Below are 16,716 nucleotides of genomic sequence, written 5' to 3'. Positions count from 1 at the left end.
GATACATATTTAGGTGGTTACTTTACTCTATTTTTATAATGGCAGATGTGGGTAATTTATTAGGAAAGATAATATGATGGTTATTATAATTTGAGTTGTTGGATTGATAGCTAGATATTTCTGATTTTTGTGAGAATTTATAGTATTTCTCTATTTTTTTCAGAGTGTCCACTTAGGATCTTATGTGGCTTCACGTGAAGACTCCAAAGGAGCCTCCAATTAGTAATAGTAAGATTAAATAAATGCAGATTCCAAAACCAACTGCAGAACTCTGTGCTAGAAACTCTAACGAATTTATTAAGGCTTTGACCGCATAATTAGAGGATGGTTACTGCTGTAGCAAATTATAGATTAATTACCGTCATTAGATTCATCGCGAAAAAGTATATCTATTGGCGAATTTTTTTGCAAATAGACTTCATTTAACCCACCATGCATGAAAAATTCCTCATTCTAAAATCTCTAGAAGGGAGAACCAAAATAGTTCAGAAAGAGTCTTTAAAAGATAGGCTGTTACAAAACGTCTTCCTTTTTAGTAGCAAAGTTGATTTCAGAGTTGGGACGATAACTGATCTCTACAAAAAGAATGAAATAGCTTCTATTCTGAATTTTCGACGACGACAAAAACACAGCCGGCGCGTCGGTGGTGGTCATCTTGGACTCGCAGATCCAGCTCGGCAGGAGGAGCTAGGCTGGAACAGAGGCACAAAATTGGTTTTGTTTGTTTTGCTTGTTCTACTCGCGCTACAAAAAAAAATGCATGCATGGGTGCAGTTTTGCACGACGAATCCAATGACGGTAATTGGCCGAGGGCTTCTCTACCTCCACGAGGACTCGAGGCTGACCTTCATCCACCACGATCTCAAGGCGGGCAACATCTTGCTTGACGCGGACATGAACCCTAAGATCTCCGACTTCGGGTTGGCGAAGCTGTTTGACATCGACTTAAGCGTTGCAAACACGAGCCACATCGCTGGTACATAGTAAGTTTGGCTTCACCCCCTCCCAAGTTCTTATACTCCATCCCAGAATATAAGTATTTCTAGGTTTGATCAAAACAGTGTTAGCCTAAACATTAAACGGTGAACGGTCAGTCACCCATCATTTAGCACAAAGTCAGTATACACGGTCGTTTAAACAGTGTTTTAAACAGTCAAAATGGTTTTGCACGGTTTTACACAGCTAATCGGTCTACACAGCTACCCAATGAGCAGCATTTACACGTCATGAAAACGGTGTAAACGGCCGTGTAAGCAAACAATGGCTCAAAATCAAATTTGTTCAATTTTAACTATAAATAGTAAATAATTGATAAAGATATATAAGATAAAAATAATATTATTTGATTCAATATGAAAGCAATTATCATAATATATAAATATTTATATTTAAAATAATTTATTGATGGTCAAAATTGAACAAATTTGACTTTGACCAAATCTAGAAATGTTTATATTTTGGGACAGAGATAGTATATTGTATTGCGCTGAAGCAAAGATTTTAGGGTAAATTCATTTTGTACCATTACAATTTTCCACATTCGGAGATCTACCATTACAATTCAACTATTTGGAATCGTGCCATTACAATTCAAGGATACACTATCCCAGACCATTTTGTACGCCTCGCGCCCCCCTGAACCCACTTGCAGGTGACCGTATTTGCGTATTGCCCTCATTGCCCCTGGCCGACGTGCATGCAGGCCCGACTCGGGCTCCTACCCCCCCCCCCCCCCCCGCCGCACCCATTCGTGCCTCTCTGTTCCCCTCCCGGCTCGCCGCCCCGAACCCTAGATCCCCAACCGCCGGCGGTGAGGACGACGGTGGTCGCCGGCGACCCGGCTCTGCTGAGGCGACGGCGCGCATCCAGGAGCGTGCGGCGCTGTTCAGGCCCGACGGCAGTCTAATGCGGTCAGAAGCATCGTCGGCAAGCAGGAGCAGGAGTAGGCCTGAAGGTGAGCCCCTTCCGCTGATCGATTGCCCGCAATGTGGCATTCCTATAGTTAAGCTGCGAAGCAAGAAACGCGATTCTTACGGGATGGTCTTCTACAAGAGTCCAAACAACTTCCTGGTGAGTTTGATTCGAATTGAAGTTTGTAGCTTTAGGTTGATTTCAGGTTTAGCTTGAACATATCTTGCATCAGGATGACGATACTTGTGGTTACTACTGGTGGGAAGGTGCCTATGTCAAATATTTGCAAGGGTTGGAAACAAAGAGACTGAAGGAGCTCGCACTGGCCCAAGCAAGAGAAACAGGTGACCAGCAAGGGTTGGAAACAGGTGACCAGCAACAGAAGCAGATGTTGGAGATGAGACAACAGTTATGTGAAGTGAAGAAACAGATCGAGGAGCTGAAGCAACATATGTGCCAAGGAAAAGTGTTTGTACTAAACAATGCAGTTGTAGCATATGTATGTGTGGGTGTTGTAATTGGATTAGTTCTAGGTATGCTGTGCAAGTGAAAACTGTATGCTGAATGTTGTTGGCTTAAATGAAGAATGAAATGGTGTTCTGGAAGTGAAACCCAAATTCATGTATGTTTTCAGACATATGTACTGAATATTGTAGCATATGTACTAGTTGTTGCATATCCATGTATGTTTTCACACCATTTTGTACCAACAGATAAGCTTATGCAACAAATGTGCCAACAGATAATGACAGCAACAAGGATGACATAGTTCAGACCAGTTTCACAATAATCATACCAGAATCAAGGATGACATTGTGACAACCAGAAACAGTGACATAGTCACATTAACCCAACATGGATCCCATAGTTCACAGAATGACAGCATCTTACACACAAGTTCAAACCCATAAGACAACCACTTTCACACCATGTTCACAGAATGACAGCATTTTACACACAAGTTCAGACAGATCCATATTACACAGAGGTTCAGAATGACAGCAACAGCATATTACATGCCCAGCGAATCTCTCAGGCTTCTAACAGCTATAGGAGGTGGAGCAGCTGCTGCTTGTGCCTGCTTCTTCTTCTTTGGAGTCTTCTTCTTCTTAGGAGTCTTCTTCTTCTTTGGTGACTTCTTCTTCTTATTGTGTTGAACAGAAGGGCCTTCATCTTGTGGCTGCCTCTTCCTACAAAACAGTTATGAATCAGTTGCAATTCTCTTGAAATATTTAGGAAGTTAACCATGTAATATCTGAACCATACCTTTTGCTTGGTGTTTGTGGAGTAACATCTTGTGCTGGTTCTGCTGGTTCTGCAAGCTTGCAAGTCTTGGCAAAGTGTCCATAGCCTTTGCATCTAGAGCATCTAACCTTCTTTTTGGGCCCTTTCTCAAGGGCTCCTCTGATTCTCTGAACCTTAGGCCTACCAGGTGCTCTTTTCTGCAGTGGTGGCCAAACTTGGAAACCAAGATCCACTACAGGCCATTGGGACCTATCTGGCATTGTAGTGACCCTGCCTTCATAGGCTGCCTTGAACATAGCCACAGAGTAGTACTCATGTACAAAATCAGAGATTTGTACACCTCTGTTAGACAAAATCCAGGCCAGGGCATGCTGACATGGTTTTCCAGTCACCTGCCAAACTCTGCAAGAGCATTTCTGGTTCTTGAGGTCCACTGTCTGCCTTCTAGTGTTGTTGTAGGCATCTACTAAAGTAACTTCTGCACAGTCTTCATCACTTCTTGCAACCTTCACAACCCTGAGATTTCTGCTGACTTGATGGAGCTCCTTTAGCACATTTGGCAAGATCCCTTCAGCCATCTTGTTTGCTATCTGCTTTCTTAGGTACCTCTTCTCCATTATGAACTCCCTTATGCCATCAACTAGCTCATGCAGCAATAGGCACTTCATGTGCCTAATCTGGCTGTTGAAACTCTCTGAGACATTGTTTGTAAGATAATCACATTTGCTTTCTTCAGAAAACCCACATCTGTACCACAGCCTGTTGTGGTGTTGTTCCAGGTAGGCAATTGCATCTAGGGCAGCTCGAAATATCTTCTCCATGTGCCATTTGAAGAGCCATTCAGTGTAAGCTCTTGCTGCTGGATATAGATGCTCAGTGAAAACATCACCTTGATACTGCTTAAGAAAATTCCCATATAGATGTCTCATGCATTCTCTGTTCTCTGCTTGAGGGAAGACAGCACTGACAGCAGTCTCCAAGCCTTTGCATGCATCAGTTGATATGACTAAACCAGATGGGGACCCTACAGTCCTTTTTAACTGCTGCATGAACCACACCTAGTTACCTTCTGTCTCTGAGTGGAAAATACCATAAGCAACATAATATAGCCAATTATGTCCATCTACTGAAGTGGCACTGGCCAGCTGTCCAGTGTACTTGCCTTTCAAACCAGATGCATCCACTCCTATGTATGGTCTACAACCAGCCAAAAACCCATCTATACAGGGCTTCAAGGCAACAAATATTCTCTTGAAACACATTTTTCCCTATCTTCTCTACTTCTATCTCAATGATGCTACCTGGCTAACTTATTTCCATCTGTGCCTTCCAGTTGAATAACAATTGAAAACTTTCTTCATATCTACCATGAATTTGCTCAAGTGCAACCTTCATACCTGACCAGGCTTTGGAATACTTTAACTTTATTCCAAACTCTGACTCTAACTTCTCCTTAGCTTCTTTTGTCCCCTTATGGGGGTTCTTCTTCACCCAGTCAGAAAGTCTATATGCAACCCAACCTTGGGTAGCCATCTTGCCTTCTAATAGCTTGGTTGTTGGGCAATTATGCTCTGCAGGTAGAACCTTGATCTGCACATGAAAACATAACTTATTAGGTCTTGCACAACAATAGACCTTAGTATGGACAACAAACAAAAAATCCAGAAACATTTGTACCTCAATAGCTCTTTGACCTTGTACCCTAGAAGCATGGATACGCCATGGACAACCCTCATGTGCACACTTGGCAATGAATTTTGTTGGGTCTGTCTTCAGGTCAGTAAACTCAAAACCTTTTACAATGGCATAATGCCTCACTGCTTTCCTGAATGCTACGATGTCAGGAAATAAAGCACCCTTCACAATGTTGGGATTGGTAGGATCATGAAGCACATGAAGCTCCTCTAGATCTGCATCATTCACCTCTGCCTCAGCATTAGCATTATCAACACCACCCTCATTCTGCTCATTTTCAGCTGGCTGTGGGGGTTCTGTGGGTTGTGTGGGCTGTGCAGGAGGAGTTGGCATGTACATATGTTCATCATCAACACCAACATATTCCTCCTCAATGTCAAATGGGTCAGGCAGAGAAGCATCTACTGTTTCTGGTTGAGGCTGAGGCTGAGGCTGTTGGATACCTATGTCTGGTTCAGGATGTGGGGTGTTAGGATTGGGCTGTGTAGATGTGGGTACATCAACAAGTGGATCATCAGGAGGAATGACACACAGAGGTGTTAGATCATCGAATTCATGTTCTATATGGTTCTCCACTAATGCTTTGTCAAATATTCCTACCACTATCTCACAGCTCATCTCGGACTTGTACATTTCAAACATGTCAATCATCTGAATCTCATTGTCTAGTCTGACATCCTCTCCCATTCTCTTGTCATAGAACCACACAGTGGCAGACTGGTTACTGCCCCAATTCACCTCTTTTAGCAAACTTGTCATCAGCAAATCAAGAGAAAAAGATCCTATCTCCATCTCCCATCGCATCACCGTGCCTTTCCTTAAAATTTTTCTACCATTCGAGTCCGTCGTCACAAATTCTTGGACCTTAATCTCTAGCGCGAACAACTTGGTCCTAAGGAGCAACATAGAACGACATAAATACAGAACAAAAGCTAAGCAAATCCAAGATAGCAAACCCAAATCCTTACGTGCATAACAACGATTGCATCCCAAGCCAACACATTCATCCGACTTCAATACCAAGAGCATGCATTCAGATACAAGGATGGATGGAAGATGCGTACCTCTCGTTGCCGTCGTCCATCTCTACTGGGTTGCCGAGGAACCTAGGGTTCCACAACCCCAGGAGCCGCGCCCCGCGCCGCGCGCTCCTGGATGCGCGTCGTCGCCTCAGCAGAGCCGGGTCGCCGGCAACCACTGTCGTCCTTACCGCCGGCGGTTGGGGATCTAGGGTTCGGGGCGGCGAGCCGGGAGGGGAACAGAGAGGCGCGAATGGGTGCGGCGGGGGGGGGGGGGGGGGGGGTAGGAGCCCGAGTCGGGCCTGTATGCGCGTCGGCCAGGGGCAATGAGGGCAATACGCAAATACGGCCGCCTGCAATTGGGTCCAGGGGGCGCGAGGCGTACAAAATGGTCTGGGACAGTGTATCCTTGAATTATAATGGCACGATTCCAAATAGTTGAATTGTAATGGTAGATCTCCGAACGTGAAAAATTGTAATGGCACGAAACGAATTAACCCAAGATTTTATGCCACATCGTCTATTTGCACTTGCTAACTTGCCGTGTCTTGGGGATGCAGCGGATACATGGCGCCAGAGTACGCCGTGCGCGGCTCCTTCTCTACCAAGTCAGACGTTTACAGCTACGGCGTGCTCGTCCGGGAGATCGTCACCGGCCGGCGGCCTTCCGAAAATCTCATAAACTTTGTAAGCTGCAACCTCTGAACTAGAACACGCTTTATAATAGTGTCAGTGCACTACTAGAAGCTCACTGCTTGCAAATCTGGAATGCATCGGAGAACTGATTCTGAATTATTTCTGTCCATTGATGGCCGGCACGGCCGGGCAGGTTTGGGGGCACTGGAGGCGCGGCAGCTTGCCGCAGCAGCTGGCCGAGGGGTTCCCGGCCGACGGGCCGGGGCCGCAGGAGATCCTGAGGTGCGTCCACGTCGGGCTGCTCTGCGTGCAGGAGGACCCGCACCTCCGGCCCAGCATGGCGTCCGTCGTCGTCATGCTCAACAGCCGCTCCATCACGCTGCCGGTTCCCGCCGAGCCGGCGTTCATGACCCCCGGCGAGCGGCCGAGGCCGCCTGCCGCTCATGCTCAGGAGCCGTCGATCAATGAATGTTCCGTTTCCGACTTGGAACCTCGTTGATGTGCCAGCATGCATGGAGGATGACGATGATGAATGATGAGCCCTGCTTTTCCGAATGATGAAATTACAGGAGCGGAAGGCATGCAAGTATGCACGTTTGAACCATACAAGGTGATTAGTTGTTTTGTCGGAAATCTTGAATCAGGTATTCAGATTTTCTTTTGTTTTTTTTTTGTTGTTTAAGGGTTTCACCCCTCTCGATCCCTGCCCCCTGCTTGCTGTTCATGTAATCCTTCTGTAAACGCTTCCTCGTTGCTCGATATGTTCAGGGTGACCGCCAATATGGGTCCGCCGAAGTTCGCGTAAAAATAAAGTATTCAGATGGATCGAACATAAACAAAATAATATAAAATGTTTGGTGGTAGCTTGGTCAGATAATGACTCATATAGCAAACCTTTAAGAAAAACAAGTCATAACAACTTATTATTTCTTTTGAAAGATCCTGAAACTTAAGGTTCGATGTATATTAATGTATATTAATATAAGAACAAAAGAGTTGATTCAGATTATAGGTAAACTAGACCCGAAAACCGTACACCACAACTACAACACCTACAACTAAGACCGATCAGATTGGGATATCGAGAATGACCCACATTGGTCGGTTAGATTGGACATCAACACGACCACACCACTCAGACTTAAGAACAACGACCAACGACCACCACCTGCACACCACCGCCAACCCACCCACGACCGCTCTAGAAAGCAGATGCTAGAGCTACCGCCGAGGAATCCCCTGAAACGATGCCTACAACGAGGGAAACATCGTTCCTAGACGTCATAATCGCCGTTCTGACCAGAGCACAGTTTTCACCTAGAGGACGGGGAGAGGAGAACAGTCATCAAATCGACGCCCCCAAGGAGTGTGGCACCCAAAGGTGTCACCATCGCAATGTAAATCCCGCCCAACAGTGTCATTTAGGAGCAGAGAGGTGGCTACAAGCTACCCACCACGCCCTCTTCTTGCCGGATACCACCACCTCGCGTCGGCCACATGCCCCCTCTCGGATCTGCCCGGCACACAAGCCGAGGTGGCAAATCGACCCCACCGCCGCCTTCCTAGCAGGCCTACGGGCTTCCAAAGCCCTGGTCAGGCGGCAACAAGGGGAGGCGAGGGTGGGGAGGGCAGTGGTGGCGGTTAGAGTTCGGGTGCTACCGTGCCGCCCCCGGGAAGAGAGCGATGCGGGGGCTGAGCAGAGCAACAGGTCGTTGTAATTGTGGAAGTATTATGAGAGAGAACATATGTCATAACAACTTAAGACGTCTCATTCTTGTGGGGTTGCTTTTCTTGCGAAACGTAGGCTTTGCGTTTTGACTTCACAAAACAAAACCACTTTTGTTTGCATTGATCAGCGGGCATCCACCTGCACTATCACCGCTGCCCGCTTGGCACAAAAATGGTTGTTCAAGCTCACAAGATCCCGAGCATGTATCTACTTCACTTCGAAGAAAAAGATATTTGTGAACCAGGCGTACCTCAACTATTAAGGTCTTTTGTGATGGAACTGGTCCATCCAAATTTTAGTTCTTGACAGGATACGAGTGCTCGCATTTGCTTAAATTTATTTTAGAATTTAATTGGTGTTATTCTTCGATCTTTTTTATATACTCATAGGTATAATGGCGTGCGTGTATTTAAAGAGGTGAATGTGAAATGCCTACATTTGTCCTGTGTTAAAAAGAAACATAAATACAAATTTGCATGCTCTTAATTTTAGTGGAGAGCATATAGGACGGATGTTTCTTTACACTGAATATACGTCAGCACATTATCAATTGTGCAGATTAAAGGATGGTCGTGTTTTTGTGTACTTTCTTTTAAACATCGTGAAATATCATTATAAAACCAAAGTTCGCTGAAATACAATAAACGATGGCAAATCCAACAGTAAACATGGACCGATTCAACCAATGTTACCTACGTCATGTAGATTACTTGAAAATCCATTTTCGTGAATGAGCTTGGCATCTTATGCTCGACTGTCTAAATGGCGGGCTGACTAATAATGTGGCAGGAAAAGGAAACCGCCGTTCAAAAATGAGTATAAGTTCCCGTCACAAAAAAAGAGAGAGTCTAAGTTGCAGCAATTTTCCTTTTGTATATGCTTCTCTTGTACTCTGTCTCTGTCCCGTCATCCTAAGTCAAAACTATGTCATGTTTGATTAAATTTATACGGAAGTATATCAAATTTGTAGCACCAAATTTGTATCAATCAATGAATCATGAAATATAATTTCATGCTGTATTTGTTTCAAATAAATTATTCGGTGTTGTCAATGTGAATAGTGTTTCTAAATTTTAATAACTTTGGAAATATGTATATCTTGACACTGAAAATGCCAAAAATAACTTCCGACTACTGCACCAAATAAAGCACCTTCCACGGTAATGGATGAGTCTTTCTTGACTTTGGCCCGGGTCAATGACACATGGGTCCGGCTCCACGCGTCAGCACTACTCCGGTATTCAAAAGGTGACGCGAATTGAAAAAGGAAAAAAATCAATCACAACGCATCGTTGTCGTCCATAAGCTGATTATTACCGACCCGTGTATAGATAGCAATCAACGGGGCTGCAAGTCAGATACGGTAGCTTCGTTGATGGACGGCTCCCGAGCTGCCACTGCCACTGCCACCATGGGGCTCTGGCCCTCGCGATCCATGATCCTCCCCCGCCGGTCGGCTGCTGTGGCTGGGACCGCACGGCCGGCCGCGGGGAGCGCGTACGCCGGCGCGTTGGGCGCCGGCAGCGTGATGGAGCGGCTGTTGAGCATGACGACGACGGACGCCATCCCGGGCCGGAGCTGCGGGTCCTCCTGCACGCAGAGCAGCCCGACGTGGACGCACCTCAGGACCTCCTGCGGCCGCCGCCCCGCGGCCGGGCAGCCGTCGAGCAGCTCCCGCACGCTCCCGCGGCTCCAGTGCCTCCAGACCTGCGCACGCCCGGAGCATGGCAAAGAGTTAAACACCACGTGGCTTGCACTTGCAAAATGGTCAGGCTCTTCGTGCTGCTTGGATGGATCTGAGGTTCATTTCAGCTCTCACATAGGTAAGCAGATCTTCGGAAGGCCCAGAATGTTGGGTGAAGGCGTTGCGCCGGCCGGTGACGATCTCCAGGACGAGGACGCCGAAGCTGAAAACGTCGGATTTCGCCGAGAAGATGCCGTGCAGGACGTACTCCGGCGCCATGTACCCGCTGCATTTTCCGAAGGCACGGCGTGTCAGGAAGAACAGAGATGGTCGGTGTTTCGCTTGGTGCCCGGCGCGGCGAGAGCTTACTAAGTTCCGGCGATGCGGCTGGTGTTTCCCACGCTGGAGTCGATGTTGAACAGCTTGGCCAAGCCGAAGTCGGAGATCTTGGGGTTCATGTCCGCGTCCAGCAAGATGTTGCTCGCCTTGAGATCGCGGTGGATGATGGTCAGCCTCGAGTCCTCGTGGAGGTAGAGGAGCCCTCGGCCGATCCCCTCGATGATCTTGTGCCTCTGCCCCCAGCTCAGTTCATGCTGCCGTGCAGGATCTGCGAGTTCAGTTCAGTTCAGTTAGATCGACTTGTTAGTTAGCATGCGAAATTTCCTTCCAAAAAAAAAGAACTTGTTAGCATGCGAAATGGTCGAGTAAACTCTGAAGTGAAATGACGGTAGTCCTATGGCTGTCTGAACTCTGAATGATTTACCGAAGAGGATCTTGTCGAGGCTGTTGTTGCTGAGGAACTCGTAGACGAGGAGCCTCTCGTGCTCCTCGATGCAGCAGCCGAGCAGGCGCACCAGGTTCCTGTGCTGCAGCTTTGCAACCAGGACCACCTCGTTCTTCATCTCCACATGCCCTTGCTGCGAAGTTGCTGACAACCTCTTCACTGCAATGTGCTGCCCGTTTTGCAGCGTGCCCTGAAGAACATTGAGGCCAGACCGCCAGGGCCCGTTTAGTTCCAAAAATTTTCGTGCGTTACAGTAATTTTGAACATTTAACCATTAATTAGGAGTATTAAATGTGGATAACTGACAAAACTCATTCCACAACCCCCAGGCAAAATCGCGAGACGAATCTAATGAACCTAATTATGCAATGATTAGACAATGTCGTGCTACAGTAATCAATCTCTAATGACAGATTAATTAGGCTTAATAGATTCATCTCGCAATTTTCCGTCCATCCGTGTAATTAGATTTACAATTAGATCATGTTTAGTCCTCATAATCTTCGGTTGAAAATTGCTACAGTAATTTTTACCAAAAATTTTTGGGAACTAAACGCGAAAGCTTATCAGGTTACTGCGATTAACTTTCAGGTTGCAGGCATAAAGTTCGTTACTTTGTAGACTGGCCCAAACCCGCCTTCGCCGAGCTTGTTTTCTTCGGAGAAGTTGTCGGTGGCAGCTCGTAGCATGCCCAAATCATACAGCAGAGAATCTGTGCTTCTCATCTCTTCGTCATCTCCATGTCCTGCTCGTAACAGAACACCCACAAAAGAAGAAGAAAAACTCAAGCCTTATTGCTAAAAAAAAACACTCAAGCCTTGCACTACACTAGACTGACGTTTAAGCACTTACTGGCGCTTGCAACCTGCGAATGCTTCCGTGGTTTTCCGTTCCTCTTGCAGCGATAGGCACCAACTAGCACCAGCACCAGCAGCATGACAGCAACAGGAAGAACTGACACGAGAAGAGCTATCCTGACCGTACGATCACTCCCTGCAGAAACGTCAACGGCGACGATTTTGTCGCCGTCGAAAATTCAGAATAGAAGGCATTTCATACTTTTTGACAAAAATCAGTCATCGTCCCAAAAAGCAAGACATTTTGTAACAAAGCCTTTCAAGAGACGTCACGAGTCACGACTCTTTTCTGAATTCCATCGTCATTTTTGCCCAGTCAAGACGCCAGCGCGTGTTTTCTGGCACGGCTGCAACGACGCGACAGCAGCGGATTTGGGAGCCACAGCAAGTGTCAACTATCAAGCGCGTAGGGAAAGTGACTGGACTACAGGACATCGAAGACCTTGAACTCACCGTTGCTTCCTGGGCCCGACTGATCGCTGCCGTTGACGGACCCGCCTCCCGGGGCCGGGGCCGGCGACGGCGACATCGCCGCCTCGGCGGCGAGGGCGTCGTAGAACGGGTACACCTCGAACCGGATGAAGCAGGTCCGGTAGAGGACCCGGCCGCCCTGCTTGCCGTCGCAGCAGCTCGGGATGGACGCGACGGCGGCGGCGAGGCAGCTGTTGCAGTCGGCGGCGGCGAGGTCCCGCGTGCACTGCGCCATGCCGTAGATGTTCACGAAGGGCGTGAGGCCGGTCTCGCCGGCCGCGAACATCCGCGGGGATGCGTACGCCGCCCTCGCCGTGAGGTTGCGCATCAGCGCGCCGAGCCGCGACCTGAACTCCTCCGGCTGCGTCGCGTTCTGCGTGTTCCACATCGAAACCCAGACGGACGTGTCGGTGGCGCCGAAGAAGCTCGCGTTGGAGTGCCGCAGCAGGCAGCCGTCGTAGATGAGCATGGCGCTCTTCTGGCCGGGGCACCTGGCGGCCATGTCCCGCGCCGCGCCGTCGAGGCACGCGCGGCAGTTCGACGCGTTGAGGTCGGCGCGGCACTGCGCGAGGCCGAACGCCTGGCTCCCGGGCGCGGAGCCGGTGACGTTCTCGGCGAACCCGGAGGACGCGGCCGCGGCGGCGGGGAGGGACGAGAGGAGCGCGTCGAGGTTGGCCTGGAACGCGCTGCCGCGCGTGTAGTTCGTGTTGGTCGGGCAGTCGGTGAACAGTGGGTTGTCGGCGTTGGTTGTTGCGGCGAGGAGGGAGGCGCAGAGGAGGAGGATGGGGAGAAGGCTGGACATGGCTGCCGGTCCCGTGGAAGATGGCTGCACTGCTACACTACAGGAAGCTCGCTAAGCTTTTCTGTAACGTGCTCTGCTTTCGACGTCCTCTATAAGACTAGAGGAGCCTTGTGTTGGCACTGAGCGTTGACCGATCGAGCCACCGAGGAGACGAAGTTTTGGCCCCTTTTGAAGATTGGATCGTGTGTTTTTTTTAAAAAAAAGAAAAAATTCTAGCTGATCTAAACATGAAGATCTAGCTTTTCAAATCTTAGCCCAAATTGTTACAATCCCACGACTTGTCACTCACCCCTTAGCTTTTTTTATCAGCTTGTGCATTTGCAAAAGGCCAAATTACTAGTTAGAATTTACAGTAAATTACCCACAATAGCTCTCTATTTTTTACAATCCTGATTTTAGCAGTTCATAAACTATAAGCCAAAAACTTCATAACAATACCTAGACGATCTAAACATAACCTTAGACGAGAATCCAAAAGGAAAAAAAAGAACTGTTTGGTAATTCGATGTTGTTCGAGCATGGCCCAAGGGGATGTCATGGGCCGCACTAGCTACACAACCGAGCCCCCTTTTCCATGGGCCGGCATAATATCCGGAGCCTCGTCTAGCAGGCCCGTAGCCCGTTCACTGTTCCTCTGCGTCCGCGTTTTCGCAGCCGAACTAGAAAAATTGCTCCATTTTTCTGCCCAGCAGGGATGGCCAATTGGCCATAGCATCAGTCCATTCACGCCTCTGGATTAAGAAATAAATGATGGACCTCTTCACTTCAGGCCGAGGCTTAGAAGACCTTACTCGTGCACCTGATTCGTGTGTAAGAATACAAAATTGTGGCATTTCTTGTGTAGGAATTCTTCTCTCTTTCGAGAGAGCATGTAGCCCTCAGAATTGGGAAAACACAAGGGAGATCGGGAGATGCCTAGGGGTTGATTGGTTTCCACGGGGTGCAGTTTAAGGCTGTTTGGATAACTGCATGAGGTAGCGAGCCTGGCTCTAGCGGTGCAAAAGGCTTCCACAAGCCTGGCGCCGGAGGAACATGGAAATCGGTCGTACGCGGTGAGCCTGGCTGCTGTGATGCAGGAGCGAGCGTGGGGGCCAGCTTCCAGGCAAACAAAAGTGATTGATCAAGCTAGTTAAACGTGTAACCAATCAGTTGCTCTCTAACTGGCCTAGCTGCGGGGAAACGAGAACCAAACAACTTGATGTTGTACCTCGCGAGCCTGGCTAGCACGGGCCTGGATGGCTAGCGCGAGCCAGGGCTGCCGGGAGCAGAGAACCAATCAGGCCCCTAGCATATTCATACATCTTCCATGCCCAACGGAGTCCATGTTTTAGGAAGGAAGGACAACCGAGAAGCTGTAGGCCGCAAGTCTTGCTGTTTTCTAGCGGCCCAAAATTAGAAGGTCCATACATACTTCCCAAGCCCACGAGGACTCGGTGGCATTACGTCAAGGCGAGGGCGAAGAAGAATCGTTCATTGTCTTGGTCTTGGTTTGGTCTGCGGGTTTAGTACCCCCTCGGCTGGAGAGGCGGGATGCGCCGCGGGCTCCCGCTATAAGATGAGCGCCCCGTGCACCGTTGCTCCATACTTACCTGGACGGGGTCGACGGGCGATCAAGAAGGCCCGTGGCCTAGGTCAATGGCCCGCATTGCACTTGGTGGGTGCGTTGGCTTACCATCTCCCCGAGTGGGAGAGTGGACATCATAATTTGTGGTAGAGGGGTATGTGTTCGCGTGGCCCCTGCCAATTCTATCAAATTAAATTTTGGTCTTCCTTGGTGCATATTCTGCTTTTAGTTACGTTCTCATTCTTCCTTTCTGCGCCTAGGCTTTGCCGCGCCCTCTCTTGGAGCCAGTCCAGGATTTGAAAATATCAATCATGTTCTTGACCTTGAGTTGCTAGTGGTACAACTTGTATTCTTCTGAAAGCTGTAATTCTAGGTGTGGCAATGATTTGTATAACTTAAACCATTAGTACAATAAGAAATTTTATTATACTACCATAGCATAGGAGATTTAGGTATGAACATTCAAAGGAAGGAAAATTTTATTTTAGAAGCTGAATACAATAGCTGCATCTGAGCTGCCTCCAAGCAAAGTAATGTTCTTTTGTTGAAGACTACAGACCGCTGGATAATTGCATGCAAGTTTGTATATGCATGGGTCACCGTCATCACCAAACTGATGACCGAACTCTTTGACATGAAAGCTGCAAGAGAATTTAACTGGTTGTTGCGTTTGCTCCATAGTTCATCATTGGTCACTAATAGAAGCAAGAGTGACAAATTTTTCAGTTGTCACACCTGAAACTCATCTTACTTACTTTGTATGGATAATTACGAATCACTAAATAGTTAGTAATTAGAGAATTTATCGGTCATCCTGATTCTTCTCTTTAAACCCAGGACAATTTCATGGCTAAGTACATGGTGCCTTCATTCTGGAAGAGCTGATTTGTTCACTCAAGGCTTGCTCTTCTTGGGACATCTTCTACTTTCACTGTAGATTTTAACTTTGAACATGGGAAGTTTGTGGATCTGAATAAAATACAATTTCACAGATTCAGACCAAACAACTGTGTAAACATCAGAAATCAACTTCCGCCATTGCATATAGTATATGCTATAATGGCATCCTTCTAGGATTAATATTAAGTAAATCATCTAGTATCAAGCAGATCAGGCAACATTCATACAAATATGCAGATCAACAAATAGCACCTGGTAATGAACTGACAAAGAATTGCTGCATCCGTCACATGAGGCCGAATATACTAAAAACTGAACTGTCTAGTGACACCAGCAGTTTAGCAATTTGTTTTGCCACCAGCAGTTTATCAATTTGTTTTTTACCATGTATACATCATGAAAATGAAAGATATTGCCATTGGTTGCTGCCACTCTTTGATTCAGAACTATTTGGTTACCTATGGCAAACTGATAGTTTTGTTGCAATTCTATTATATTAATTGAAATGATTATTTTAGATAACTCTTTAAATAAAATATATGTCGTGGTGTGCAAACCCACAGCCGGGTGGCGTAGTGCACCCGACTAAACCCAGAGGGTGAGTACTCGGGGGTAGCTAGGATTAGCCTAATCTAGATGCAAGAACACGATGAACACAGCAGGTTTAGAGTGGTTCGGGCCGCCAGAGCGTAATACCCTACGTCCACTGTGTGTTGTATTGCTTGTGCTCTCAAGAGGTTGAGAACGGGATTGTTCGGAGTCTGTCCCGAGTGTGCAGCGAGCGCCTCCCTTTTATATTTCAAGGGAGGCGCGTACATGGCCGTTGAGTCCCCGACAGCTGGGCCCAACGATGTTGTATTTAATACGAATGGCCTAGCGCTATTATGGAGCTACGTCTGGGAAAGATCTTATTCCGGGATTTTCTTGTCTTGCCCGTGGGAATCTTCCGTCCGGCATAGCATGCCCTGTCTTGTCGAAACGGCGCCAGGGCGTAGCTTGCGGCGTAGCCTGCCGCGTAGCTGAACGGGCCATGTAGCTTGAGGCGTAGGTGGTACGATGAAAGGGTGACGTGCCATCGTATCCATTTAATGCGGCAGACGGGCTCTGCGCGGATGCGGCGCATACGGCTGCACTATGTACCTCAGTAATATGCGGTCTACAGTAAGACCTGACAAAAGCTGCCCCGCGCGCCGCCGCGGCAGAGCACGCCTCAACTACCCGCATTGAATGCGGTGGGTGGGCGAGTCTTCTAGTGGAAGACTCGCGCCCGCGCCTGCGCCTGCGGGACACGTGGCACCCCGGACCCCGCCCCGGCGGTATATTGGTTCTACGCGCGTGGGAGATCTGGACGGACGCGGGGAGGTTCCGGACCCATATGGGGGGTCCGAGCCCTCGGCTGTTGGAGCGGAGCTTCCCTTC

The 16,716-nt window shown here is 47.9% G+C and overlaps 4 protein-coding genes and 1 non-coding gene across 5 annotated transcripts; 2 read left to right on the top strand and 3 right to left on the bottom strand.

Moving 5' to 3' along the window:
- Positions 1-778: 778 nt before the first annotated feature.
- On the top strand, positions 779-7,293 carry LOC120665075 (cysteine-rich receptor-like protein kinase 7). Its single transcript, XM_039944504.1, has 3 exons — positions 779-983; positions 6,431-6,557; positions 6,700-7,293. The coding sequence occupies exons 1-3, from the start codon at positions 793-795 to the stop codon at positions 7,003-7,005; spliced, it is 624 nt and encodes a 207-aa protein (XP_039800438.1). The 5' UTR covers positions 779-792; the 3' UTR covers positions 7,006-7,293.
- On the bottom strand, positions 2,909-4,209 carry LOC120665074. Its single transcript, XM_039944503.1, has 2 exons — positions 3,178-4,209; positions 2,909-3,101 (listed from the first exon to the last, which is right to left on the bottom strand). Exons 1-2 carry the CDS (start codon positions 4,203-4,205, stop codon positions 2,924-2,926), a joined length of 1,206 nt encoding a protein of 401 aa, XP_039800437.1. The 5' UTR covers positions 4,206-4,209; the 3' UTR covers positions 2,909-2,923.
- LOC120665073 lies at positions 4,462-5,925 on the bottom strand. Its single transcript, XM_039944502.1, has 2 exons — positions 4,834-5,925; positions 4,462-4,746 (listed from the first exon to the last, which is right to left on the bottom strand). Exons 1-2 carry the CDS (start codon positions 5,878-5,880, stop codon positions 4,462-4,464), a joined length of 1,332 nt encoding a protein of 443 aa, XP_039800436.1. The 5' UTR covers positions 5,881-5,925.
- Positions 7,294-9,347: 2,054 nt separating the features above from the next.
- Positions 9,348-12,953, bottom strand: LOC120665072 (putative receptor-like protein kinase At4g00960). The gene is made up of 7 exons (XM_039944501.1): positions 12,014-12,953; positions 11,556-11,696; positions 11,318-11,448; positions 10,683-10,893; positions 10,289-10,526; positions 10,055-10,205; positions 9,348-9,942 (listed from the first exon to the last, which is right to left on the bottom strand). The coding sequence occupies exons 1-7, from the start codon at positions 12,831-12,833 to the stop codon at positions 9,574-9,576; spliced, it is 2,061 nt and encodes a 686-aa protein (XP_039800435.1). The 5' UTR covers positions 12,834-12,953; the 3' UTR covers positions 9,348-9,573.
- A 1,461-nt stretch (positions 12,954-14,414) lies between these two features.
- Positions 14,415-14,574, top strand: LOC120668315. The gene has a single exon (XR_005672407.1). It is a non-coding gene; the product is annotated as a U1 spliceosomal RNA (small nuclear RNA).
- The last annotated feature ends 2,142 nt before the right edge of the window (positions 14,575-16,716 follow it).

Source organism: Panicum virgatum, chromosome 3N, assembly GCF_016808335.1.
Source record: "Panicum virgatum strain AP13 chromosome 3N, P.virgatum_v5, whole genome shotgun sequence".
NCBI lineage: Eukaryota > Viridiplantae > Streptophyta > Magnoliopsida > Poales > Poaceae > Panicum > Panicum virgatum.
The sequence above is the reverse complement of the archived record's forward strand: the minus strand, read 5'-3'. Positions and strand labels throughout refer to the sequence as shown.

Excerpts from the sequence above, each read along its gene's own strand:
- LOC120665075 (XM_039944504.1), top strand. The coding sequence starts at position 793 with ATGACGGTAATTGGCCGAGGGCTTCTCTACCTCCACGAGGACTCGAGG. Across the intron at positions 984-6,430 it reads AGCCACATCGCTGGTACATA|CGGATACATGGCGCCAGAGT; the intron begins GTAAGTTTGGCT and ends TTGGGGATGCAG. Across the intron at positions 6,558-6,699 it reads CCGAAAATCTCATAAACTTT|GTTTGGGGGCACTGGAGGCG; the intron begins GTAAGCTGCAAC and ends ACGGCCGGGCAG.
- LOC120665074 (XM_039944503.1), bottom strand. The coding sequence starts at position 4,205 with ATGCAGCAGTTAAAAAGGACTGTAGGGTCCCCATCTGGTTTAGTCATA. Across the intron at positions 3,102-3,177 it reads CCACAAACACCAAGCAAAAG|GAAGAGGCAGCCACAAGATG; the intron begins GTATGGTTCAGA and ends ACTGTTTTGTAG.
- LOC120665073 (XM_039944502.1), bottom strand. The coding sequence starts at position 5,880 with ATGCTCTTGGTATTGAAGTCGGATGAATGTGTTGGCTTGGGATGCAAT. Across the intron at positions 4,747-4,833 it reads AAGGTCAAAGAGCTATTGAG|ATCAAGGTTCTACCTGCAGA; the intron begins GTACAAATGTTT and ends TTTCATGTGCAG.
- LOC120665072 (XM_039944501.1), bottom strand. The coding sequence starts at position 12,833 with ATGTCCAGCCTTCTCCCCATCCTCCTCCTCTGCGCCTCCCTCCTCGCC. Across the intron at positions 10,894-11,317 it reads GGTTTGGGCCAGTCTACAAA|GGCACGCTGCAAAACGGGCA; the intron begins GTAACGAACTTT and ends AATGTTCTTCAG. Across the intron at positions 10,206-10,288 it reads AGCCGCATCGCCGGAACTTA|CGGGTACATGGCGCCGGAGT; the intron begins GTAAGCTCTCGC and ends CGGAAAATGCAG.